This window comes from Emydura macquarii, unplaced genomic scaffold (assembly GCF_026122565.2).
Source record: "Emydura macquarii macquarii isolate MOO-44397 ecotype Brisbane River unplaced genomic scaffold, CSIRO-AGI_Emac_v2 contig_2473, whole genome shotgun sequence".
NCBI classification, from domain to species: domain Eukaryota; kingdom Metazoa; phylum Chordata; order Testudines; family Chelidae; genus Emydura; species Emydura macquarii.
The window spans coordinates 39,257,484-39,284,104 of NW_027132610.1; the positions used below are offsets into that span (position 1 = coordinate 39,257,484).

Sequence of the window (26,621 nt, forward strand, 5' to 3'; positions counted from 1 at the left end):
AGGATCTATATGACTAATGGATTATACTGAATAAACAACAGAACCACTTTTTTCCCCTTTTAGTTATTCTGACTCTTAGCATAACATATCATCACTTTTTTTTTATCCAATGATTTGTTTAACCTTTAATCCTAAATAAAGTACAATAGCATGACACATTTTTTATGATGAAAAATATTATTTAATTATACTCCAAGGGAGTAATAAGCTCAGTCACTTGACTCTGTAAGCATGAATACCTGACTTGCACATGCATGCTGAAAAGTGTGTCGTTACACGCTTTTGATTTTGAAAATCAGACTTTTGAAGCCCATTTTGTATTGTGAAAGACATAATGTATTAAAACTGAGTCTTACAGACTTCCATTGGGTGTGTGCTTCAGACAAACAAGCTTTGAACTATTTAACATTGTTTTGACCATAATGTAAAGAGTTATTGTAACCCCTTTTTTATTTGTGCTGATTATAAAAGGCTAGACTTGTGTGTAGTCATTTTTGCAAAAGTTAATTTTTTTCAGTTAATCTGTTGGTGTTTAATATAGTGCTTGCAGAGCACACTTGGGCTTGGTCTACCCTTACCTCGGTGATTCGGCGGCAGTCAACAGGAGTTATGCAAAGAACTTGCGTAACTCCCGTCGATGTCTGTGCTTCTCTTCTGCGCGCCGTCTTCACTGCACTGCGACACAGCTGTATGCCACTTGAGGAGGTGGTTTTTGTACGTCGACTTCTGGATCGATTGAGCGGGTCTTCACTGACGACTCAATCGATCCAGATAAGTCGATCTGACGGTGGCGACGTTGCCGCCATCAGTGTAGACATAGCCTAAATATCTGTATTTTAGTTTTCAGTCTGAAAGATCTCTTATCAACCAGAAGTATTGGAAGATGTCTTTGTTAAAAAAGTGCTTAGATTCTGTTGAACATTTCCACTTTTGTGGCAAGAACCTGAATCCATTTCTTTCCCATGCATTTATTTCTTTTGTGCCTTCTCTCTGCCATTCTCAACAGTCTCCTTGTTATATCTTGCCTCTAAATTATGTTTGTGATTGATTGCTTTTTATGTTTGGACAGGCAAATAAACTTTGGAAATAAACTTATTTTATACTCTGTTTTAATGGGTTCAAATTTAAATCTGAAATACGTAGAAACCATTTTTCAAAAACATATTTTTGGTATATTTTTATGCCTAGAGTACAAAATTAAAATTATTACATAATAGCATATCATTCATTTTTAGTTTGATTAACAAGATCAAGCCTGGCATCATTAAGAAGATCAATCGCCTGTCTACTCCAATAGCTGGTTTGGTAAGTAAGAAAATCATTTCCAATATCTTCAGTGTCAGTGTATGATTTCTCTCTGATTTTAAAGAAACATTGTTCTGTACTTAGTGGTTTACATTATTTGAATATATAACCATTTTTCTCTTAGAACTGGTGTACAATAGTTACTGTTCTGTGATGTCTGTTGTGCTGAGCAATACTGCTGTGTTCACAAAATAACAAAGTTTAGGTCTAGGTTCAAGCTACATAATTTATTCATTTTCTTTTAATTTAAAATAAATGAAAAATTGTTCATATGCAGGCTGAGAAGTCCGTCGATTATTTGTGTTGCATTTTGTTTTCATAATTTTTATCAGCATACCCCCTTATAATAAGCAGCTGTGTGTAATCAATCACTAAGTGCTTGTCTACAACGAAAACTTATATTGGCATAGTTACATCTCTCAGGGGTATGAAAAAAACCACATCCCTGAGACAAAGCTATACTGACCTAATCCCCAGTGTAGATAGTGCTAGGGTTGACGGAGGAGTTCTTCTGTTGACCTAGCCATTATCTCTTGGGGAGGTGAATTAACTGCAGTGACAGGAGAACCCCTCCCATTGCTGTGGTGAGTATCTACACTGACCCACTACAGCGGTGGCTCTGTAGCATTTTAAGTGTAGACATTCCCTAACAAGTTATGCGTAGGCCTGTACTACAACACCTCTTACCTCTTTTTTTGAATGCCAGCACTCCTATCTTGGATTCACATGCTCACACCTATCAGAAATTGTGTGTCCAGAGGGATTAGGGCTGGGGTAGGTTAATGTATGGGAAGAGTAATTTAAACATTTTTACAATCTTACTCCCTTTTTCTAATATGGTGGTTTTTATATGGAGCTAATGTTTTCCCTCCACCTCGGATTTTTGTACATATAATTTATGTCCAAGCAGAGTTATTTGTTGGTTTGACTGGTAAGAATGTGGTAAGAATTAATTTGATTGCAGGGAGAAGAAATAGTCAAGTTATTTTGAAAACAATTTCAACAGGTTTGGAACTTCTCTGCCACATAACGTTTTCTGAAGAAAATGTCCCCTTGGACTATGAGACTTCTATGGGAATTGGGAAGGTTAATATATTTTTAGCTATTTACTAAGTGTTTGTGGGAGTAAGGAAAAGAGGTGAAGTTCAATTGGTCATTTCACAGGTGTATTTAAAGATCTCTACAAATTGTTCAGTGTTTTCACAAAAATTAGATGATTTTTCCTATATCTTGGTTACAATTATTATAATTAATAGGGAATTAATTTAACTTCCATCAAATTTTTATTTTATTTTTTCAATAAATTTAATTGGTTTCCTGTCAGACATTTGGCAAACTCAGAGGCCAAGGAAAGTAAATTAAACTTCCAGTAACCATTCAGTCCAAGACCTTTTCTTCAGGGTAAGTTTAAATAGATTTCATAGCCAGAAGAGGCCATCGTGATAATCTAGTCTGACCTCCTGTATAACACAGACCATAGAACTTCACCAAAATATTTCCTACGGCAGATCTTCTAGAAAAACATTCAATCTTGGTTTAAAAATTGTTAGTAATAGAGAGAGCACCACAACCCTTGGTAAATTATCCAATGGTTAATTACTCTTACAGTTGAAAAAATTACACCTTTATTTCTAGTCTGAATTTCTCCAGCTTCAATTTCCAGTCATTGGATTGTGTTACCCCTTTCTCTACCAGACTGAAGAGCCCATTATTAAATGTTTCTCATGTAGGCACTTGTATAATGTAACCAAGTCACCCCTTAACCTACTTTCTTTAAAGCTAAGGAGATAGACTCAAATTGCTCAATCACTACAAGGTATGTTTTTTCTAAACTGTTAATCATTCCCATGGCCCTTTCTCGGAACCCTTTCCAATTTATCAACATCCTTCTTGAATTGTGGTGTCCAGAACTGAATACACATACCAGCAGTGGTCAGACCAATGCACAGCGGTAAAATAGCATCTCTACTTCTACTCAAGATTTTCCTGTTTATGCATCCCAGGATCGCATTAGTTCTTTTGGCCACAGCATCACACTGGGAGTTCATGTTAAGCTGATCGTTCACCATGACCCCCAAATCTTTTTCAGAATCCCTCATCTTGTAAATATGGCCTACATTCTTTGTTCCTATGAATACATTTACATTTAGCTGTATTAAAACACACATTGCTTTCTTGCGCCCAGTTCACCAAGTATTTCAGATCGCTGTGAATCAGTGACCTGTCCTCTACGTTGTTTACTAATGCAATTTTTGTGTCCTCTGCAAATTTTATCAGTATTGATTTTTTTCTTCCAAGTCATTGATGGTATTGGGCCAAGAACTGATCACTGGGGAGCCCTAGAAACACATCTGCTCGATGTCTATTCCCCATTTATAATTATATTTTGAAATCTATCAGTTAGCCAGTTTTTAATCCTTTGCAAATGAGAGCAAATAAACTAAAAATACTGGGTGCTAACCAATCCAAGGCTTTTTCAGGTGCCATTAGCTGGGAGGGGAGAGAACACACCCTTCCTGGGTACTGTGGAGTGACCCACTCTAAGGGCTTCCCCAGAGCAGTAACTAAGCATTTTAGCACCTCGGGTGAGCAAACATATTTACACCCCCCAGAGGTGATGGATGGGGAGGAATGTCCTGACGTCTCTGGGCCCACAATCCTGCTGGGGTAGGGAAGAACTGATGTTGCTGGGCCCAATCCTGCGTGCCGCCCTGTTTTTGCACCCCCTGCCTGCTCCGCACTCTGGGCAGCTGTCCCATTCGCCCCACCCTGGTTACAGCCCTGGGCTTCCCTGACCTTGTGTGTCTGCTGTCTACTACTCTGGCTTCAGAAGTAGGAAGCTTTATGTCTTGTGTCCTGTAGGTCACATGGCCTGCAACTACAGCTCTCAGATTTAAAGTGCCTGAGGTGCACTGGGACATATGCATGCGTCCCAGGCTCTGTTAAAGTTCCAAATTTATGGGAAATTTACAACCAAAATATTTTTTAAAAGCATGTAATTTTTAATTAAATAGTGTGGAGAAAGTGAATAAGGAAGTGTGATTTACCCCTTCACATAACACAAGAATCAGGGATCTCCCAAAGGAATTAAGGGGCAGCAGGTTTAAAACAAACATAAGGAAGTACTTCTTCACATAATGCACTTGATGCCAGGGGATGTTGTGAAGGCCAAAGTTATAACTAGGTTAAAAAAAAATGAGATGAAATTCATGGAGCATAAGTCCATCAATGGCCAAGACGGTCAGTGTTGCAACCTTATGCTCTGGGTATCCCTTAGGTTAACCTCTGACTACCAGAAGCTGGGACTGGATGATGGGGATGGATCACTCAATAAATTGCCCTGTTCTGTTCATTTCCACTGAAGCAGCTGGCCCCAACCACTTTTGGAAGATAGGATATCAGGATAGATGAATTTCATTTTTGTGGTGGCTTAACTGCTGGCTTGAATCATCATTGAATATTTAATACATAACATAGTTAAGATGGTACATCTTATTATTATTTTAGATCAGTTCTAAGAACTCAAGGTTTGTGGGTATATTATTTGTTTGCTAGTACAAAAAGTTGTCACATTGTTTTTAGGAATGTAGCTCACTTGCCTCCGCGCACTCACATTTGTGTTGTAGCCCCTTCAAGTTGTGTTACCAATTCCTAGTGAAGACCTTAACAAAGAATTTGAGAAAAACTGAACATAATAAAGATCAGCCATAATATGGGTTAATATAGGCACAATGCAGCTGACTAAAATTATACTTCATTAAGAATCTGTGATAAATCCTGCTTATTTTTTAAAGATAGGAACACTTGATTAAGAAATCCTTTGTTTTAATGATGAGATTAGATCATAATTACCAATGTATTGCCTGTTAATCAGTAGAGGCCTGGTTTGTTTTTTTTAATTGGGTCTTTTTGCTGGTCTCCACTGATAAACAAAGACTTGTGTATGCACTTTGTTGTACTAACAGCTTAAATCCTAACCCTCATCTGTGCATGTGAAATTCACACAGAGAACCAGTCACGTTTAACCAAAGAAAAGAGCCTGTCTTAAACATAGTCACTTGCCACCTTAGGGATTCATGACAAGTCAGTGAAATAAAAAATGTAGAAATTAGAGATGGGGAAGACCTACTGGTAGTCTTTAACCCCTTGCCAGTTGTGGATTGGATTGCTCCCTGCATTATTTACTTGTGCTTTGTCCAGTCTAGTTTTAAACTTTTCAAAATAATGGGACTTCCATTGCTTGCAAGCACTCAAAGCATTATAAATTACCCAATTGGTCTTTCATGTTGTGTTTGAAAATGTCTTCATAGTCCTCCCAGGACTCTTCCTCCACTTTTTACTATTTGTAGGAGTATGCTGGATGTCTCTCTCTTTTTTTTTATATATCTTACTACAGTAACAGAGGCCATATTATCTGAAGGCCTCACAACCTTTTAAGATACTTTATCTTCATCAAACCCCTGTGAGGTAGAGAAGTACTATTATCCCCATTTTATAGATAGTCAGTCTCTCTCTCTCTCTCTCTCTCTCTCTCTGCCTCAGGTTCCCAAATTACTTGTCCAAGCTTAATCAGGAACTATGTAGTGGAACTGGGACTTGAACCAAAATCTCAAGCCAGCACCCTATTAACAGAGATCTTCCAGTCTTATACTGCCACAGCCTCTTCATCAGTTGCACCTTGTCATGCTCAATCCCTAGAACTACATTTCCAAAACACTTTGTGCAATCGTCATGGCTTCTCAGGCAGCTAGCACTGGTCTCTCTCATGGCTTTTCTGATAAAAATGCAGTTATCTCCTCTCTCTCCCCCCCCTCCCTTGTGGTAATTTGGGAATCATTTCCTGAGGAGAAAAAACCTGGTGGCTTGAATGCTCATTTTCCCTTTAAGAAAGGCAAAAAAAAATTTCACAGGTTTGTTTTTTGCTCTGATGGAGTTTGCCTGCTCTGAAACGCAAATATGTTTTGCTGATATGTTTAGCTAAAATACTTTAGAACTAGCTATGGTTAGAGGGCTGGTGATAATTGTAATAAATAGTTACACAGAAATTTTTCAATAGGATGTTTTAATGAAGGTCAGAAGGATTGTGTTCTTGACTGTGCAGCAGGATTTTATTGTGTTCTGTAGCTTTAAGATTATTTTGAAAGCAACTTGTTGAATAAGGTAAAATAAGTAATGAAAGTCAAAATAATGTTCTAAGTTTCATCTGAACTATATGTTGTTGTTTTCTGCCTGTTGAAACAGGAAACTGAGGTGCATATTTTTATGTACCAAATTCTTTTCTGAATGGTTTGTTGCTATTGTAACATTTAGGCTGTATTTACTTTACTTTGTTTTTTTTTTTTTTTTTAAATATAGGAATAGTTTTTTAGTTGGATCATTTTTTACTTGCAAGCTTATATCTTTTAGTCCGAGTTGAAAACAAGCTATAATTTTCATGTCTAGCTTCCTTATATTGCTGGTTAGAGAACTTGGGTGTGCCTCACACAGTTCAGGGATCATCATGATGGAAGGATAAAACAAGACAATAAATGGTATGCTTGGATGATTAAACATTAAAGGGAAACTTGGGCATTCAGAGAACGTCTACACTGGGGAGGGAAAAAAAACACCCATGGCAATGAGTCTCAGAGCTTGGGGGTCAACTGACCAGGGCTCACAGGCTATGGGGTTAAAAATAGCAGTGTAGCCATTCCAGCTGTGGCTGGAGACGGCTCTGAAACTGGCGAGAGGGGTGGGGTCCCAAGCCTGAGTGGCAGTGCCGACACTATTTTTAGTCCCATAGCATGATGAGCCTGATGCAGTTTGCCCTGGCTCTGAGTCTTAATGCAGTGGGCTCCCGCCCTCCGTCTCCCCCAGTGTAAACATACTCTCACTGACCCACAAATGTGTATGTGGTATTAAGCATGCTCACAATAAATGTTATCCTTGTCGGAGAGTAAGATAAAGGATAATTCAACGGAGTATTTCTTGCCTTAGAAAGTTTGAAAAGCCTGGGCTGCAGCTTTCTTGGGAGATTCCATTAATATTGTTTTGGGAAGAGGAAACTCCGGTGAAGGATTGAGGAAAGCTACAAACTGTTAACGGAATGATTATGGCAGAGTTTCTCAGGGTGTGGGGCATACCCAGGTGGACTGAGTGCAAAGAACTAGCTCACAGGGCAGGAATGGAGGAGAGGAGAACATGGAAGATGTAGGGCAGGGGTGGGCAAATTATGGCCCATCTGAGCTTTTAATCATGCCCTCCAGCTCAACCTGTAGTTGTTGTGCGGCGGTGGCCACTCCCCCTCCCAGCCCTGCCCCTTCCCACCATCCATCTCCCATCAAGGGGGCCCAGTGGTGCCCTGGCTGGAGCTGCTCCCGGCCCCAAGCAGTGCCACACAGCAGCCGCTCTCCCCTGCACAACCCCGCCCCTTCCCCCCACCTCTCTGTATGTCCCGCCATACAATTTCTATATGCAGATGTGGCCCTTAGGCCAAAAAGTTTGCCCACCTCTGGTGTAGGGGTAGGCCTTTAACACGACATGGCAGGGCTGGGGGGAACATAAGTGCAATTAGTTTATACTTCCTGAAGGGGGCGTAGCTGTCAAATTTCAGAAAAGCACAATTAAGGAATGGGATAAAAAAAGTCAGTTCAGTAAGGGACTGCCAGTTTTGAAGTGATTGGAAATGAGGTTCAGTTATTCCCTGGTGTAACTCCATTTGCAGTTACAGTGAGCAATACCCTAAAGTGCTGAAAAATCAGCACTGAATTTACAAATAGCATCAGACTGGTGTGTAACTTTTTTTTTGTGTACTTTCATAATTTTGACTTGATGTAAACTTCCTGTCTAACTCTTGTGTTCTTAACTCAAATAAAAAGGCAAGCCAGGTTACCAGTGCCAACAGTATTACAAAATATGAGACTTTTGTGAAATCCTTTGTCATTTCTTAAGTGTGGCTGGAAGGTCAAAGACGTGAAAATTGTGAACTTCAGTGCCCTAGATAAGACACCGGGAAATGTGCAATTTAACTTAAAATCTTAATTTTTCTGCTCTGTACTTTGATAATATAGATGTATTTTATGGAATCCTAGATATTTTTAGGGAAATTGGAAATTGCGAACACAGCTGATTGTTGCTTTGGTATTGGCTCATCTTAATGGAGGAGCACCTGCACACCCTATCCTGTTTCTGTAATGGAGGAAACCCCACCTGTTTTAATTCTAAATATGGTGTTCTGTGGTGACAGATAATACAGCCACCCCCTCTCTTGTCCCATAGGATACTTGGGATAGGATACAAATCTTTCCCAAAGAGTCTCATGTTAAAGATTCTAAACCTCCACCTCCAACCTGCTGCCTTTGTTACTGTTTTGCACTAGCTGGTCATTTCCTCATGGATACCCTGGATACGACTCTTCCCTGCTGTTTCCTAACCTGCTGTGCTGTAAATTGCCAGTAATGCAGTTGAGTAAATTTTTCAAATGAAAACTTTCTCAGTGAAAAATGGTCTTTTCTTGAAAACTGATTTTTTGGTGAATTTTTGTGTTTTAATTCTGTTGTTGGATGACATTTAAAAAATGTTTTGGTTTTGTGGTGTTTTTGGTTGTGTGTACTGCTTTTGTTTCCTTCCTACCTGTCTTTTTCAGCCTTCTCAGTGGCAAAACGGGAAAAGAGAATTGCTTGCAGCCTGTGTAAAAATGAGGTATGGGGATGGGACCATGAAAAATTTCAAATAAATGGAAACGCATTCATTTCCAACATCTGCAGAATGAAAATTATTTCAACATATTTTGTGTGTGGGGGCAGAAATCCAATTACTTTTTTTCAGCAGCTCTAGTCAGTAAGTTTTACTGTGTGGAAGCTAGCGGCAGTGTATTTAGCAAAGTTCCAGGGGAATGACTGGACTATACTCCTCCTTTCTGTGTGTACTCTGAGGCAAAACGAAACTTATGTTTATTAAGTTTCAGATTTGAAGCTGGGTATTAAGTGCGTGCATTGAGTTAGTAGTGAAGCAAACACAGGAGAAGGGTGTGGATAATCCAAAAGATGGGTGGAAAGGAAGGCCTCTGAAACTGGATGGAGTATGGGAGAGACTAGAATTCAGCCCTGCCTTTGGCATTTCCTGGCCTGGCCCTTTTCTGAGCCTGCGTTGCCCTTCCTCACAAATCTTGTTGGTAAGGTAGGAGGGCAGCATGCTATCCCTGCTGCTCATCAACAGGCGTTTGGTGAATACATAGTCAAAGCAGAGACCAGAGTGCTATGATTAACATACCCAGCCGCTCTTTTGGCCATGTGGTTTCAAGCGGAACAGAAAGCTATTAAAGTTTGTTAGAGTGTACCAGCAATAGAACTTCTATTTTGTTGATGGGGGGGGGGGGGTTATTAATTGGGAGGAAGGGCAGAGATTGCTATGCCTCTCCAGTTCTGTCTCCATGTGAGACAGAAATCATCCAGAGGTTGCAGGGAGAAACTTGGCATAAAACATCTTCATATAAGAAGCCTTGAGTTTTCCTGTTTTTTCTGTTTTTTTTTTGTTTTTTTTTTTTGTTTGTTTTTTTAAAAACCCCAATAACAGAAAAAAATCCATCAGTCCATGTTTAGTGGGCTTTTATCTGTCTGACTCACACAAGAGGCAGGCACACCAATAAAACTTGCAGAAGAATTTGGCACATGTAGATATTGCCTTCCCTCCTGACTTCTCCAAAGTTTGTTCTTCCTCATACAGAAGAGTGCCCAGCAGGACAGTGTGCTTTTGCTCTGTTTAGCTAGCTTTTCCAGTTAATGTAGTTTAGTGGTCTGACAAAGAGTCAGCTGGTGGGCAGGGCGGCAGAAGGAGGAGAGTGCAGAAAACAGTTCTGAAATGTTCAGCTTTCTGGGAAAGCCTTCAATGCTGCTATTGGTGGTGGTGAGACGTGTCATGGAGTTTCTTAACCACGAGGCCCTGAACTTTGGGGTTCCAAGTTCATCCTGGTCCTCTGTGCTCTTCAGTGGAGCGAAACTTGGCAGTTTCATCCAGTTCAGCTATCATTTGACAAGCTCTGTTTTCACAGATCACCCTTCCCAAACCCTGTCATGACAATCTGACCTGTTTTCCCTGCTGGCCAAGGCATTTCGGAAAGTGCAAGCCCAACTAGAAATTCTCGATACCCACCCACTCACCATTTAAAAATAAAAACAAACAAACAAAAACCCCTGCAGCTGCAGTTGAGATGAAAAGGCCTATCATCTTTTAACTCTGTCTGTTGAGCTCAGGGCAGCTCTGGCTCACTCTGTATCTGCAGATATGGCCTTATGATTTTGGTGAATCTCTTGAGAATTGAGTTGAAAGGGACCCTAAGGCTGTGGTTTTTGTTTTGTTTTTCCCAAATAAGCCTGAGGGCTTGGTGCTCAGTTCAAATCAAATTGCTGGGCACCTAACTCCTTTCAGATCCTTTGAAGACTGCAGCACGGAACAAAAACCCACTAGCAGTCCTTGGCAGGATAGCCACCTCTCTGTGCTGTGAAAGTGTTGAAATACTTTACCTCTAAGTGCTGTGGTATAAGCTATGGGAAAATGAGGGACATGGAGGCAGCAGTTTAGCAAATTGGAATTTCAGGAGTATAATAAAAATGCTAGAACCCTCAGGAAAAATGGGGATAGCCAGGGAAGCGCTGGTTGAGAGCTTAATACTATATTGGGTTAAGTGATTTTTTTCTGTTTATTTTGGATAACTTTTGCTATGGTTCTTGTTTGCTTATACTGGATGTTTATTCCTTTCCCTATGGCAGAAAGGAATAGCGCATTCTAGTTTCTTACCCTAACTGGTTTGGAGTAACCTTTTTAATTTTATTTTAAAGGTGTTTAAGTAACCTTAACTACAAGCCTCACTGATTAATAAACAGAAGTAGCCTTTGGATCTCTGATATAAACTCTTCCGTAAAGCCCCCTTCTAAGAATACACCCATTTTCCTTATCACCAAGTATCTTCTTCAGTCTTCATTTCCTTGATTGTTGAGCCTTGATTTGTCTTTTAAGGAATATCATCATTGGAAACTTAACTTGGGCTTTTACCCAGATTTTAGTCCAAACTCCTCTACTTACTATCCCCTCCCCAATCTTTTACCCAGGTTTGGAAGCATTTTAAGCCGGGGCTAGCTGACACAGCTGGGGATATAAGTTGTTAGAGTGTGGCCTCCACTTTAACTTGGGAAGTGAGGATGCAGAATACAAAATTGGAGTGCTGATAGTCCTCCAGTGCTTTCCCACAATCCCCCTCCCCCTCCGATTGACAAACAAATTATCCTAGTATAGACACAATTGACTGGGAAAGAATTGTCAAGCATCTTGGCACCAAGAACCATGGAAAATGCCCCCAGACACACGCAGGGCAGAAACAATAAGGACTCAGATAGGGCTTTCCAGTATGGCTGCTCACATCTGAGCTAGGCTAACTTAGGTGCTCAATCCTGGCTATTGATCACCTCGGCTAACTCTACTGAGAAGACACCCTTACTCTGTAGAACTGGGGTTCTCAAACTTCTTTTTTTTTTTTTTTTTTGCTGCGCCCCCCGTTGAAAATATTTCAGGCTGTGACGAACCGATGACCCGCCCAACACAACCGATGACCCGCCCTCATTCCCCCCCCTCCCAATGCCATGCCATCCTTACCGGCATGCAAGAATGTGACAGTTCACGACCTCCCCCCACCAAATAACCTATGATACCCTGAGGAGTCACAACCCCCCAGTTTGAGAACCCCTGGTAGAATCTCTGGGGCAGGATGTGTGCCTTGAGCTGTTCATAAAGCGCTATGTAATCTGATTTACCAAAAAGAATTGTGTGTTTAAATGATGAATTGACTTACAAAACAACAACAACAACAAGCTGAGTATTAGTCACAGGGCAAGATGTAAAATAATAAACCCTGCCCTGAAGAGTTTACAGTTTAAAAGAGACTCCCAGACAGGTTGAAGTGAAACAGTGGTGGGAGTTGCTTTTGTCTTCCCCTTCCAACATGATTCTACTTGTGCACTCCCTTGTGGAATTCTGGTAGCCTGATAGTTGAGCAGATTCTTAATTAGTAGATGCCTTTTTAGTTAAATTAATTAGCACGCTTTTATTACTACACCAGTTGTGTGTTTCGTGATTAACTTCAGTCTGTCTACAACAAACTTGTTAAGAGGAGCAGGCAGAAATTGAATTCTCCACCACACCCTTCTTTCTCAGCTGTTTTGTTTATGCCTCTGGCCCAGTCTATATCATATGAAAGCTTCCCCTCCTCTCTTTATGGTTGTCCTGCTTGATTTTCCCTTTGGGAAGTGGGGGAAAGAGAGAAGATGTTTTTAAGCGTCCATGCTTGCTTTGATATCCTTTTTAACAGTTTCAGCCATCATGTATGAAGGCATTTATGGAAATAAGCATATTTTAAATGGCCGCAATGAATTAATTCTCTTTATTTCACCTCTTTACCAGTGATACTCACAGCATAAAGATACAGAATGTAACAAGAAATGCTAGTCAATATAATGTGAGATATTTTTCCCCACCCATGAAAGCAAATTTTTGGTATGTGTATATATGTAAAAAGCATTAAACACCAGGAAAGACGGTGACTGCAAATTTGTGTAATTCTAAATACCACTCATGTTTTTACTACATTTCAGAAAAACAAGTACACTATATGAATCTCGCATCTCTTTTTAGATTTTGATTTTGTTCCTGATATTCGGGTCTGAGTTATTTTTCTGACTTGCGCATCGACACAAGACCATAGACTGAAGTCTTTAAACTTATGGTAAACTCATTTTGATGAAAAAGCAAGAGTACTGAACTACCATCTTTCAGAGTGTGCCATTAAAGTAAATTGCACTAATGTGTTGGATTGCTTAAATTACATCTAAGGGTTCGTCTACACTGCAATTAAAAACCCATGGCTGGTTTGTGCCAGCTGACTTGGGCTCACAGGCCTCAGGCTAAGGGGCTGTTTAATTGCAGTGTAGCCCTTTTGGGGGGCTTAAGCTACTGCCTGAGCTCCGGGACCCTTGCAGGGCCTGAGCCTGAATGTCTACATCGCAATTAAACAGCCCCTTAGCCTGAACTAAGCTGCCAGCCTGACTCAGCTGACATGGGCCAGCTGCACCGGTCTCATTGCAGTATAGGCAGTGCTTAATTGGCATGGCAGTTTATAGCCCCGGCACCTCTTGGCCTGCTGCATCAGTTATGAATGTTAAATAAATAAATTTAAAAAAATAAAAAATGCTTGAGCCCTGGCACCTAACTCCTTGAGTACCTCGGTACCTCTTTCATTACAAATTATGCACTGAGTGTAGGCATACCCTAAGACATGGCTTTCCCAAACCTTTACTGTGTCTAGTCTAGACCTAATAGCATATGTGAGTGTTTAAAAATGTAATGTAGCTTGTTCTCATAATTAAAACTACATAGGAGATAAAACATTTTTCTTTATGATCAGTGGTCCAGTATTAGGGCTTGAACGAGTTTACTGGTCATGAAAGTGTTTATATCAGTCTGAGAAAATGTCCCTCACATTGGCAAGTGTCAAGTATAAATATCAACAAATTTATTATTCAATTAACTAACTTATTACACTTTTTTTGTTATTTTGGTTAGTGAATCTTATTAATGTAAAATCGCTCAATATTTCCACAAAATGTACTTTGACGTTAACACTGTTATTTCTGGTGTGGCTTCCTCTCCTAGAAGAATTTGAAAGGCTTGGAGTCCCATGATATTTTTGCCTACCCAAGCAGTTCTTTTTCCACATTTAACACAGCCCCTTCAATTAAATGGTAAAAATATTGAATTTACGAGAAAAAAAAACCCACATCTTTTTTTATCCCTAACAAAGACAAATGAAATACCTAAGAAAAATTATCACCTTTCAGAATGAAAACTAAGGAAATAAATTAACACATGAAATACTGAATTTAGAAGGGAAACACATGCTATCTAGTCTAACAAAAAGAATCTCAAACTGTAGGTTTTAAAAAAAAACTTGAAATATGGAAAATTGATAAGGCTATTTGTAGAATCATAACTCAGTTCTTGTCCTGTATCCCACCTACAATCATACAGTGAATACGTGTATAACAAGGATTAAAATAATCTTTAAAACTTTTCACATTGCTGACTAATAAAGAAAAAGTTCTACATGCATGCTGGGTGTCAATTCTCTTCCTTGTGGAAGAATAAGGCTGCTTAATATTTAGAGATGAAGCATGCTATATATCCTCCAGTGACTGAACTGGGTATATTTGGTTGTTGAAGTAGATCACTGGTGTGTTGTGCTCTTTTGCTTGAGTATGGATGGTATGTTTCAGCCTTGACTATGAACTTCTGTTTAATTGTTTTTTGGTCACTGCCTAAACACTTTGAAATGCAGGGTGTGTATGTAAAGGGCAGGGTGATATAAAATCTGTGGGATATTTTTAGTAACTGCACTGAAATTCTAGCAGGGTAAAACCTCACTTCTGGACTGGACTCACATACTTCACAGTAGGCTGCGATATAATCTGCAGTTTAATAATTTAATTGCTGTTAAACTGTCCTGATCTAGATATCTAAAGGTAAGCCATCTGCATTGCCATCTAGGGACATATGGTTCGTCTTTCCATTGGGCTAGCAAATGCTGTGCATGTTTATGATTTGTACACAGAATCACAAAGTGTAGGTTTTGATGGGTGTTTCGGGGTGCTGGGGATGAGATTTTGCATGCCAAACTGAAGCTTCAAGAGAATTGTATTGGGAAGTGCTGACAAAATGCTAACTGTAGCTTTGCTAAGGGACCCCTAATTAAATGTACAAACATGACTTAAAATAACCTGTAAAGTAAGTTTTAAACTAGGGTGCCACACTTAAATCTGCACTAAAACACCAAAAAAAAAAAAAAAAGCCCCCCCCAAAAATGCTAGCATTTGCACATCTTGCTAAGCTTGTTGCTAGATAAACTGTACAGAATGTTTATCTAGCAACAAAGTCAACAGTAGTCTAGTGTGTACTGTTGGGTTGTTTTTTTTTTTTGTATGCTATTTTTATTTCCCTAAACATTTTATGACCAGCAATATGTTTGTAAGGAAACATTCCTAACTAACTGATAATATGACAGTCCTGCACAAGTTTGTTAGGATAGTGATCTTTTTTGCTTTGATATTTTTTTTAGAAATTCCCCCCCCTTTTTTTTTTTTTAGGAAATAAATTGTCATTTATATTGTAGCAGTTCATAGTGTCTGTGCTAAATTAAAATGATATTTATATACAGGACTCTGAAATTATTCTCTGCCTGGCTTGTTACAAGCTTTTTTGTTGAAGCGTGTGTCAAAATTCATATCTATCCACTTTTCAGTGCAAGGATAAATTTAAATGAGTTGCAACAGGTGGTAGCTTTCATGAAAGATCAGTGCTTGAATTGGACAAATGCTACTCACCTTTCTATTCTGTTGAGATTCAAATACCATTTCTATCACTGTGGTACAAATACCTACATTTCTTGCCTTAGCTACAAACCGTTCTGTATCATACTACTTACTCCTGTGATGGCATGAAAAAGAACTAATGAAGAAGCTGGCAGCATTAATGCTGCTTGTAGCGGTTTGTGTTGCTGCACCCCGATGGCCTCACTTTCTTTCTACATAGCACAAGAATTAGGATTGACTTGAGGGAGCTCAGAGCTAGCACAAGAGCTTAGATGTTGTGGAGATGTATGCGGCCCTTTCGGTTCTTGCTCAATGGTTAGCAAAGCCTGGATATCCTACTTACTGCCACCAGTAAGCTGCAATCCATGCATTGCAGCCTGTACAAAGCATCTGTTTTCAGAAGATGAACTAAGCTTTTTTAAAAGGAAAGCAAGGGTAAGGACTGGGAGATGGCAGCGAATGCTCTTAAAAATGCAGAGGGAACAGTCACGATCTGGAAGAGTAAATAAGCAAAAAATCTGTGACAATTAGTGTTGGGATGTGAGAAAAGTGAACAAGCTGACATTTCTTTACTGCTACAAGCACTATGTAAGAATATAGGGGTTTAGTGTCAATTCTCTTGTGGTGAAATATAATCTATATCTACAAAAGTGAAAAGCCAGTGCACACAAAAGTGGAAACAATCTATACGCTTTGTCAGCACCATCCATGTTTCAGTGGCAAGACAGGTTTTTTAATCTATTATTCATAAAGTTTCAGGGGAGTTTAGCCTTCAGAAATTAGTCATTTATGATTATATGTAGTAAGTTAACTTGGCATCCTGGCAGCTTATGCACATTTAGCTTGTAAACTCAGGTTTTTCGAAATTGTCAAGAGTGAAAAATACATGGCTTGATTTTCTTTACTCCCACTGGTATGCAAGTAACTGGCAGCAAAGTTATTTTAAAATTCATTAATCAGAACAAGCATGGCTCAGCAAGTTGTCCTTTATCTAATATATAAGTTGTACAATGGTTACCGTAAGAACTTTTACAAGTGTGTATATCTTAGCCTATGTCTTAACTTGATAATATAGTACCTTGTTGTAGGAAATGCCTAGGAAGATTACACAATTTCCACGTGCCCTGTTCTATTGAGTCACTTGTCCCTCTGCCCCACTTAGAAGGCTATGCGGGGGGCATGCAGAGAGAGGGAAAGAACACAGGATATTTCATCCTATCCTTGGCCAGTGCACCACTCTCTATTGGACCACTGCAGCGGGGGTAATTTAGGGTAACCCTTTGTTGATCTAAGCTATGCCAGGCTTCATTTTGGCCCTCAGTGGCACAGAATTGGAGAAGAAGGGGAAAGGTGTCTTAGTCATGCCACTCAACCCATTTGCTGTTTAGTTGCAGCTGAGGATTAAGCTATTTAATTGTATTTTACAATACCACTCCAAGATAAGTAAGTAGTAATATGCCATTTTTTCATTAATCCAAAGTCAGACGAGGCCATTGTGATCATATGGTCTGACCTGTATAACACAGGCCATAGAACTCCCCCAAAATAGTTCCTAGAACATAGTTTTCAGAAAAACATCCAATCTTTATTTAAAAATTGTCAGTGGTGGAAAATCCACTACGACCCTTGGTAATTTTTTCCAATGGTTAAATTACTTTCATTGTTGAAACCGTTTGCCTTGTTTCCAGGAAATTTGTCTAGCTTCAAATTCCAGTCGTGTTGTACTTTTCTCAGCTAGTTTGAAGAGCACATTATTATTTGCTTCTCATGTAGGTACTTACAGACTGTAATCAAGTCACCCTTTAAGCTTCTCTTTGTTAAGCTAAATAGACTCAATACACTCAATCTATCTCTCATGAAATCAAGACCTAATGCAACTGGCGAACTCTCTCCCATCAGGTTAGACCATCTTCACCAGAAGTGCTACAGCGGTGTAGCTGCTTCAGTGTAAATGATGTAATGTAGAAGTAGCTTTAGTATATTACATCAAAAAAGATATCAAGTTGGTTTGACAAGATCTATTTTCTATAAACCATTGTTGATCGGCATTAATTATATTACTCTTCTTTAATGCTTTATTAATTGAGTCTCATGCCAGCCACTCCATTATCTTATCTGGGATCGATTTCGTATTGACAGGCCTGTAATTACATGGGTCATGCCATTTATGGTTTTGGTTTTTTTTAAATTGGCACATTACTTTCTCTTTGTTTTCTGGAACTTCCCTGGTGTTCCTAGATTGAATATCAACACTAATGGTCCAGTGAGCTCCTTAGCCAGCTCTTTTAAAACTCTTGGATGCGAGTTATCTGGATTTGCTGATTTTGAAAATGTCTACTTTAGTAGTTGCTGCTTAACATCCTTCTGAGATACTAGTTGGAATGGAAAATGTTATCATATATGACTTCATCTGTTTTTTCTCCAAATACAGAACAAAAATATGTAATGAACACTGCTACCTTTTCTACATTATTATTGATAATTCTATCCTTTCCATCTAGTAATGGATCAATACCATTGTTAGGATTCTTTTTGTTCCTAGTATGCTTATCTGTGCTGGCCATAGGTATCTCCTTGTGTTCATTTGCTTCCCTTATTTATAAGGATAAGGAATATGAGTCAGAGATATTTAGTAACTTGTTGAAAGACACAACAGGCTAGCATTAGAATATAGGAATTCCTGGCTCCCAGTCCTGTAATCGCACCTTGAGGCCTATGTCGTCTTTACATATAATATGAAAACCACTAATAATCTGAACACATCTGTGATGGACAGCTAGTCACCCATCTTGTTTATCAAGATTCTTTTATAGATTGCTTCCCCCATGACTTATTAATTTAAACGATGTGTTGCTGTCCTATGGCACTGTTGAAAGATGCGCCTCCAAGTCTTCTCCTAAATTAAATCTAGTAACATACTTATCAGTATAATTGATTTTTGGGTGTACGCAAACAAATATTTATACTTTTAAAATAACTTATTTGTGACTGATATATGCCTTTTTTGACCGTATATTCCTCATAATTGCAATTAGGCTTCATGTGGAATGTATAGGTGACATAGTTTACACCTCCAAAACTGTGGATGCACTTAATATGAGTATCATAAATACTGTAGTAAGAAATAAGCATATTTTAGTGGATAACGTGTTGCTCACTAGTCTGTGTCTGTCTGAAGTCTCATTGTGACTTTTATAGTTTTAAACTGTTACGAAAACATTTTTGTACTTTTTTCTCCCCCCACTCATTTGTAACTTCCCAATACCTTTTGATATCAAATATTCCATGCTTGATTTCTTCCCAAAGGTGAAATATAAAGAATATTTGAGCTAATCCTGTTCGTCTGTTTTTTTGCTGTGTGATTATGGCAAAAGTGTTTTTGTTTTGTTTCTGTGTTAAAATTTGTAACCGCTGTGTTTTTGGGGGAATAACTCAGATTTCTGCACCTTGAAACTGCCCATGTTGCATACACATCTGTGCTGTAACTAATAAATAATGCTTGATTAGCTAAGTTCTGGAGCCAGACAATACGTTATATATTTGTGTAATAGAGGGAGCTGGCCCTGATTTCAGGCTTTAAAGCTTGCTGGCTAGCTCCCCTAAGTCAGGGACAGTAACAGTGGGATCCTTGGGAAAAAGTGCCTGCTGGGAGGCATTCCTGATGAGCAATGTGTCCCTTCTGCTTCGTTCATGTAGCTCTTTGAAGCATGGCAGTTTTTTAGTCCTACAGTTGTTACTTGACATACCAGAACTCTAAGTAACGCAAAACTTGAAGGCCTGCTCAGGAGGGCTTTCCACCTTCTGCAGAGAGACCACTATATCACTCCCACCCAATTCCCCATTTCCTGAATTTTAGGTGCTTCTTTGTGCAATCTTAGCATCACTTTGACTTTTTTTTTTTTGTAGTAGAGTGGAAATTAAAGAAGCTCTGGCACCAAATCCCTGTCCAGGTGAACATGTGGTACATTAACACAAATCAACACTGGTTCATAGTCCTTGGGGTGGTGGGTTACTTTATGAAAGTTGTAAATTGGCAAAAGAAACTTACTTGAGTTTAGTAGGTCTAATTCTGTCTTTGTTTGCAAAGGTGTTAACTTGAATGGCTGAAGTGCCTAATCTTTGTGTTGGAGGATTACATCCTCTTTTGTATTGTATGGCAATGTTTTTTTTTTTTTTTGTTTTTTTGTTTTTTTAATTCCAAGTACTTTAACTAGACTGCTTTTCCCCAAACCCATTTGGTGGTTTTAAGAACCCTTGAAATCTAACAATGTGACAACTTATGTTTCCGCTAATGTTAAAAAGTTGTTTGCCCCACCTGAATAACAGGATCTTACTGTGTTTCAGTATACATATAAAACTTCAGGAAAACTGTTATATAAGGTGAACATATGCTTTCCCACCCAGCATGACTAAACTTTGAAGAAAGCAAGTCTGTTTCAATGTAAATAAGCTCTGGACCACCCCACTCCACCCCATCAGAGTGATAACAAATCAGGGAGCCATAACTGTAAACTAGATGATTTTTTTCCAGTTTTTTAAATTCAGTTCGTAAATGTAAGATGACATTAATGTAATTAGCATGTTTTCTTACATGTAAAAGCTACAAGAGAGAAGTCCTAATAAGAGATTAATCCCATCCTCTTATTTAGAGACCTCTATTTGTAACAGACCCGCGCACGAGCCCACTCTACCTCCCTTATTTCAGACCCTGATACAGGTGTTCTGTCTAGCCTATTTGGTTTGCCCATATCTTTCTATTCACTTGTATCCTTTCCTTGCTTTTTCTTTTGTATGGGTTTTTTGTTGTGCTTTCCATTTCAGTCTTGTTTTTACTTTCCCCTCCCTTTCTTCACAGTACTTTCTTCCCTTTCTTTCAGATCTCTTGTTCTCTGTTTCAGGCCCTTGCTCTTTCTCTATTGTACATCTATACTCCTTAGCCCTGTCACCTGTCTCCCCGTCATCCATGCTGCTCCCTTCCGCTTTATGGTTTTTTTCCCCCATCTCCAGATTTTAGCTGTTGAGGGCTCTGTTCTCCCTACTTCCCTACTGCTGTGTCACACCTTTCCTACCACAGTACTACATAGGGCTGCTCCCTGGCTATTGCCATAGAGATTGCAGAGAGCAGCACTAACACATTACAGTATAGCGAAGCCTCAGTAGCGGGAACAGCAGAAGCAGCAATAATTGTGTGTGGCTAGCAATTCCCTGTGGTGGAGCAGAGAGACAGGTGGCCCCTTGGAGGGTGTGGCATCTTCCCTCATTTCTGAGATAGGTAGCATTTAAATTCCTGCTTGAGAGTGACCAAAGCCTATATTAGACTTCTCACCACAGATTGGGTATCTGATACCAGTATCCCATAGAATTATCTTGGGATGTGGTTTACTTTGATGTTTCAGGCAAAATGAAAACTGAATTCTAATATTTCCATGCAAGTCAGCATTTCTGGCGTGCATTTCATGTAATCTTTATAGTTTTTGTGAAACTGGAGTCCTCCCTGAAGCAGCCAAAATTGCTATGTTTTCTTTTATGCATCTAACATAAATAGTGTTCAGTAATTCCCACCAAAAATTAACTGCACTTGAATTTCATGGTTGACACTTGTGTTAAGTTCTCTCACTAGTAAGCCTCCCAGTTGTATGAAATGGTGTATAACAACAGTGCTGGCCTGCAATAACTTGAGTGCAATGGGATTAGTAAAGTGCACTTTAGTAGGATTGTAGAATGCTTTTCAAATTTCAAGTAGTATCAAACCTTAATGTTGTTTAAGTGCAGTTAAATTCTGAAAAGCGACTCCATAAAAATAAGATTATGGGATCCATTTGTCTCAATGTCTTTCATATGAATTTTTCAAACTGCCTGCTCTGCTAATCTTAACGTGGGATCTGAAATTTAAAACATTATTCTCTCTTGCTTGTGCTTCTTCTGTTCAAGATGCTGCACTTAGAATGTCATTCATTTTGGTGTGCAGTGCAAGGCAGAATAGAATCCCACTCTCTTTCTCATAGCTGAATTTACCCTGCAGGATAAAAAGCAGCATAAACTTTTTTTTAGCCAAAAAACTATGCAGATGAGACATTAACTATACACACAGAGTAAGTCTATTCAGTAAGCTGCTGTTTTCACTGTCATCTTTCTAATCATAAAGTGTCCTAAAACCAGAAGGGACCACCAGATAATCTAGTCTAACCTTCTGTACATCACAGGCCACCAGCACCAGCCAGCCACCCCCATACTAAACCAAACAACCAAAATTAGACCTAAGTATTCCAATCCTCAGGAGGCTAAACTATTGCATACCACAGGCAGAGAATAGGAGGGACTGAGTTGCACCTATGGCAGGGAATTAAATGATACACCCTGATAATCCTGGCAAATGACCCATGCCCCATGCTGTAAAGGTAGGCAAACCGCCTCTATGGCCACTGCCAATCTGAGCTAGGGGGAAATTCCTTCCCAACCCGATGTAGGGCAGTCAGCTGAACCCTGAGAAAGTGAGCAAGAATCAGTCAGCCAAACACCTATGGGAGAGAATTCTTAGTATCACCTCACAGCATTGGTCCAGTCTGCTCAATGTTCCTTTTCCAGCTGTGGCCATCCAGGATCTACAGGGCTACTAAGCTCCGCCCCCACCACTGCAAACAACCCATCATACAATCCCACTCACAAGTTTGTCAAGCTCTCTGTTAAAACTAATTAAATTGTTTGCCCCCCACAACTCCTCTGGGCTGGTCCAGAACCATTAAGAGAGAACTTGCATAATAAGCCCCACTGCTGTCTTTGAGTTCTTGTGATTATTTCTTACAACTTTGTTTACTGGTTTTTATTTTATTTACTTATTTAATTAGTTTTGTAAAGAGAGGTGTTGATCCAGTTACATAACATCTTAGTTGCTACACATTTGACCTGATCAGATGGATCGAATTCTGTTATAGCATCATTGCTGTTACTGCTCCTGCATTTTGAGGAGACACTGTCAAGCTTGCAGTTGGTTTGGGTCACTTTCACTTATTTTTAATAACTCAGTAGGAACTCGCATAAAAATCAGTTACACAAATAAAAAATTAAAATCTGTTTTTAAGAGTTTAAAATGGCTGCTAGGTATTTGGAAAGACATTTCCAGGCTTTGGTGCACTAGCACGGTGACATCCTAGCTCTCTGCAAGCTAATGTACTCTTTGCCTTTATTAAAGGGACAATATTTGATCAAGTGCTGCAGCATCTTCAGAATTAAGACTGTTGAGCGTACGCAACTTCTCCCCTTCTCCAACCTAACCACCCAGGAGTTTGGGGTGATAAGGGTAAACTGCTCAGTAACTGTTTTATCCCCATGCTTTTCTTGGACTTCCTAGGCTTTTTAAACAATTCCTAGTTTAGTTGTGTAGCCTCTCAGCTCCTTCTGTCTTTCAGTGCCACTCCCCAAACAGGGCTCATGGTTATTCTCCTTCCAGCTGTAGTAATTTTCAGGGTAATGGGGCCCTTTTTGGCCCCTCCTGTCCCTGAAGCATTCTGTAAGCAATATACAGTGTGTATTCTCAGCCTGGTTGAGGTTTCTGAGAACCCATTCAGTTTATAAAATCACTGAGGGCAAAAACATTCTCTGTATTTCAATAAATGATTTGCCTTCCTTTCCAAGACAGATAAATTTGTAGGCCTGAGCAAACTGACAGTGCACCTTAGAGGCCAGATTAAAGCTGCCTCCTGTGTGGATGCACTGGGTGGAGAAGAGACCCTTTCCTCACAGTGCACCGACACAAGAGGCAGCTATAATTTCACTGCGTGTACAGCCAGCAGCACACTCAATACAAGAGCGTGCATGTGGGGAAGGGGTGTGATTATGACCCTGCCTTTCCTCCAGCATGCCACTCTCCCCCTCTTTCTACCCCCTCTCCTGTGTATAAGGGGAACAGTTTACACCTGGAGGCAATATGCTTCTGGTTTCCATGGGCATAATGTCTCCATGGGCTTTTGAACACCATGTCCAGTGAGGCTTGGGGTCTATGACATAAGGTATAATACAGCACTCAGTCAACATGTTAAATGTTATACAAACATTTTCCTGTAATGAAGCTTGACTTTTTGTCAGCAAATATGCTAAGACATTCTACAGTTTAAGGAACTACAAAACTGCAGGTTCACTTATTAAACAGTACTTTGTGTTAAAAGCAACTGACACTTTTCTGGGGTGGGTTTTTTTTTGGGGGGGAGGGGAGAGGGGAAGGGGAGGGCAGGAGGAACTTCTATAATTTAAATAATTGAGCTCTTACATCCAAGAAGAGAAAAAAGGGAAAAAAGATGTTTTAAGGTGGCATTAAGTTGATGAAAGGGCTGTTTTACAGACACAGCAAAGTCTGACCCAGTACCTTAAGTACAGAAGCTTTGAATGACATGGCTATATTAGTTTATGAATCAAGAAACATTAGCCTGCCCACTCCTGTAACCCTTCCTACTGAGTTGAGTTGTGAAGTGCAAAGAGAAATTCTTCTGTTGCTATAATAGCATTCCATATTAATGAGAGAGAATTTCTTGTAAATTGCTTATCGGTTATAAAGTGGAAAGTGAAATAATGAATTGTGCAATTTTTACAGTTATACATTTGTTACCCTGCCTTAACTAAGCAATTGGTCTAGAGCAGGTGCAGTGAGTGAGTACTGTACCACACCTATATTTTATAGTCCAGACTATTTAAAGGGGGGGGGGGGGGGGGAACCCAACCCCAGGCTTCTTATTGCTGCTTCCTTGATCATGCAGTTTGGTTTCTCTCTCTCAAGAGCCTGCTCAGCAACCAAACCCAGATTCCAGGTGCAGTATTCCACAATCATTCTGTAATCATAGAAACAGAATGTTCCTCCTCTTATTCCTCCATTGCCAACAGTTTCTGGGTGGGTGAATGTCAGTAGCTGGAGTTATTTTTAAAGGCGAGAGGTGAGGCTTGTCGTGCAAAGCTAGAAAGAGGGCGTTTGTTTGCAGAGCAGAGCTGACATCAAAGTGTAGATTACTGCCTACTGGCTAGCCATTTGCCTTACACCAGCTAATCTTTAACCTGTCAGTCAGTCACAAAGATCACAAACGAGCTCACGCATGTATATGAAATATTACTAGTATTTATGATCTGGAGGATTGCTGCTTTTTTTTTTTATTTCCATGATCTGGACTTTGAAACTTAGGAGTTCAGACTAATCAACTTGCTCGGTGCTGCTTAACTAAGCAATCACTTTCCACTTCTCTTCACAGGATAATATAAATGTTTTTCTGAAAGCTTGTGAAAATATTGGATTGAAAGAAGCTCAGCTTTTTCATCCTGGGGATCTTCAGGATTTATCCAGTCGAGTTACTGTCAAGTAAGCTTTTTCCATATAATATTTTTAAAATTAGCCAATATGTTTTACAGTCAGATCTTTTGAAATGTTTGACTATAGAAAATTCTTGCTTAAAGATAGCAACAGAGCAATTTTGAAGCAGTGTAGCCGAGAAGGGTCTTAGCTTTGTTAAAGTTGTTAGGTTAAATCTGATATAATTTCTGCTAATATTTCCTATAAAGAACCTTACTTTATAATTTAAAATTTATTAGTAGTATTTTATACCTACTGGTAAACTCATTTGCTAATTTAAATATTTAGTATTTAAAGGTTTGAAGCAGAAATTGTTCTGGTTACAGTTTAGTTTTAGAATAAACAAACTGTGTAGGTGAATCCTGATAATCAGAAGGTTGTAAAATAGTTTTTTTTTTAATTTTATCTTGGATTTATTTGTTTAAATTTTGAAATAAGTAGTTTAAAAAAAGTCAAGAATTAGACTGGTAATTTGTGGCATTCAGCTGAGTTGCTGTGGGGTATGAGTATTGTATCTCTGAAGGACCACACACACCTCCCTCCATTCAGAATTTAATGTGAAGATTTGTCACTGAATATCACACCTCAGATTGGGGAGAGAATCAGGAACTAAATACCATGTATTCAGACCACTGTATGTTGCATTGCACTCAGAGTAATTGTTATGTTTATAGATGTCAATATTTTCCCATGAAATAGAGACGTGTTTGGTCTTGCAATGTAACTTATTGCTTTCCATAATTTTGGGACTCATGCTGTTCCAATTTGAATGTTGTTAACTTCAGTGAGAACAGGATAGAGTCCTTAATAAGCTGCCAAGAACTTGGTAGGTAAGTATGGCAGGCAGCAAATCTTTCCTTGGGCAGTTTCGCTTTGTCGTAGTTGTTGGCACTTTTGTTCTCTTGCTACACAACCTGCTCATTAATTGTTTAATGCCAGTAGGGGAAAGGAATAGTGGGTGGGGACAGAAATCTATTCTTAAATTCTAGGATTTAATGCATCTTAAATACTTACTGAATACAAATTCCCTTCAATTTTGTAAAATTGTTTGAGTTGGTGGGAACACTTTTTCTTGTAAAGGTGATGAGGAAAAAATGTTGCAAACCAAAATTTGACCAGCTTTTTCAGTTCAGAAGATTCTTGTATAGATTGCTTGATATGCTGAAATGTTTTTCATGTCCATTGCAAAATGCAATTTAAGCACAAGAGTTTAATCCTGAATTATCATAGCAAGATATTTATCAAATATTTAAGGATTTATTTGGCCTGATTTAGCTGCTGGTGAATAGAATGTTGAGAATTTGACATTTTTCAAAATGTTGGCATTCTTCGTGACTGACTTTATGCAGCACAAGGAGCTAAGATGTTAGTAAATGCTGCCTTGTTATAATTATTCACATAAGACTCCAAATCCCTATTTTAGTCTAGATTGGCTTCAAAATGTCCCTAAGAATACTAAAAAACAGTGTATCATGAGTCAGTCTTCAGCAAAGGAAATTCTGACAATCTGAAACTTGAGGGAGGTCAGATAGTTAAAGTTAGCAAACTGTTGTGCAAAGAATGTTGTCCAACTAGTCTGAGTGCTAACCACAAGTCAC

At 39.1% G+C, this 26,621-nt stretch overlaps 1 protein-coding gene across 7 annotated transcripts in view; it reads left to right on the forward strand.

Moving 5' to 3' along the window:
* Window positions 1-26,621, forward strand: part of LMO7 (LIM domain 7) — a 164,661-nt gene that overhangs the window by 57,614 nt on the left and 80,426 nt on the right. For all 7 annotated transcript variants that reach the window (XM_067563247.1, XM_067563248.1, XM_067563249.1 and 4 more), the window contains exons 4-5: window positions 1,236-1,305; window positions 24,926-25,032. In XM_067563247.1, the coding sequence (XP_067419348.1) occupies window positions 1,236-1,305; window positions 24,926-25,032 (177 nt within the window). The remainder of the gene's footprint in view (window positions 1-1,235; window positions 1,306-24,925; window positions 25,033-26,621) is intronic.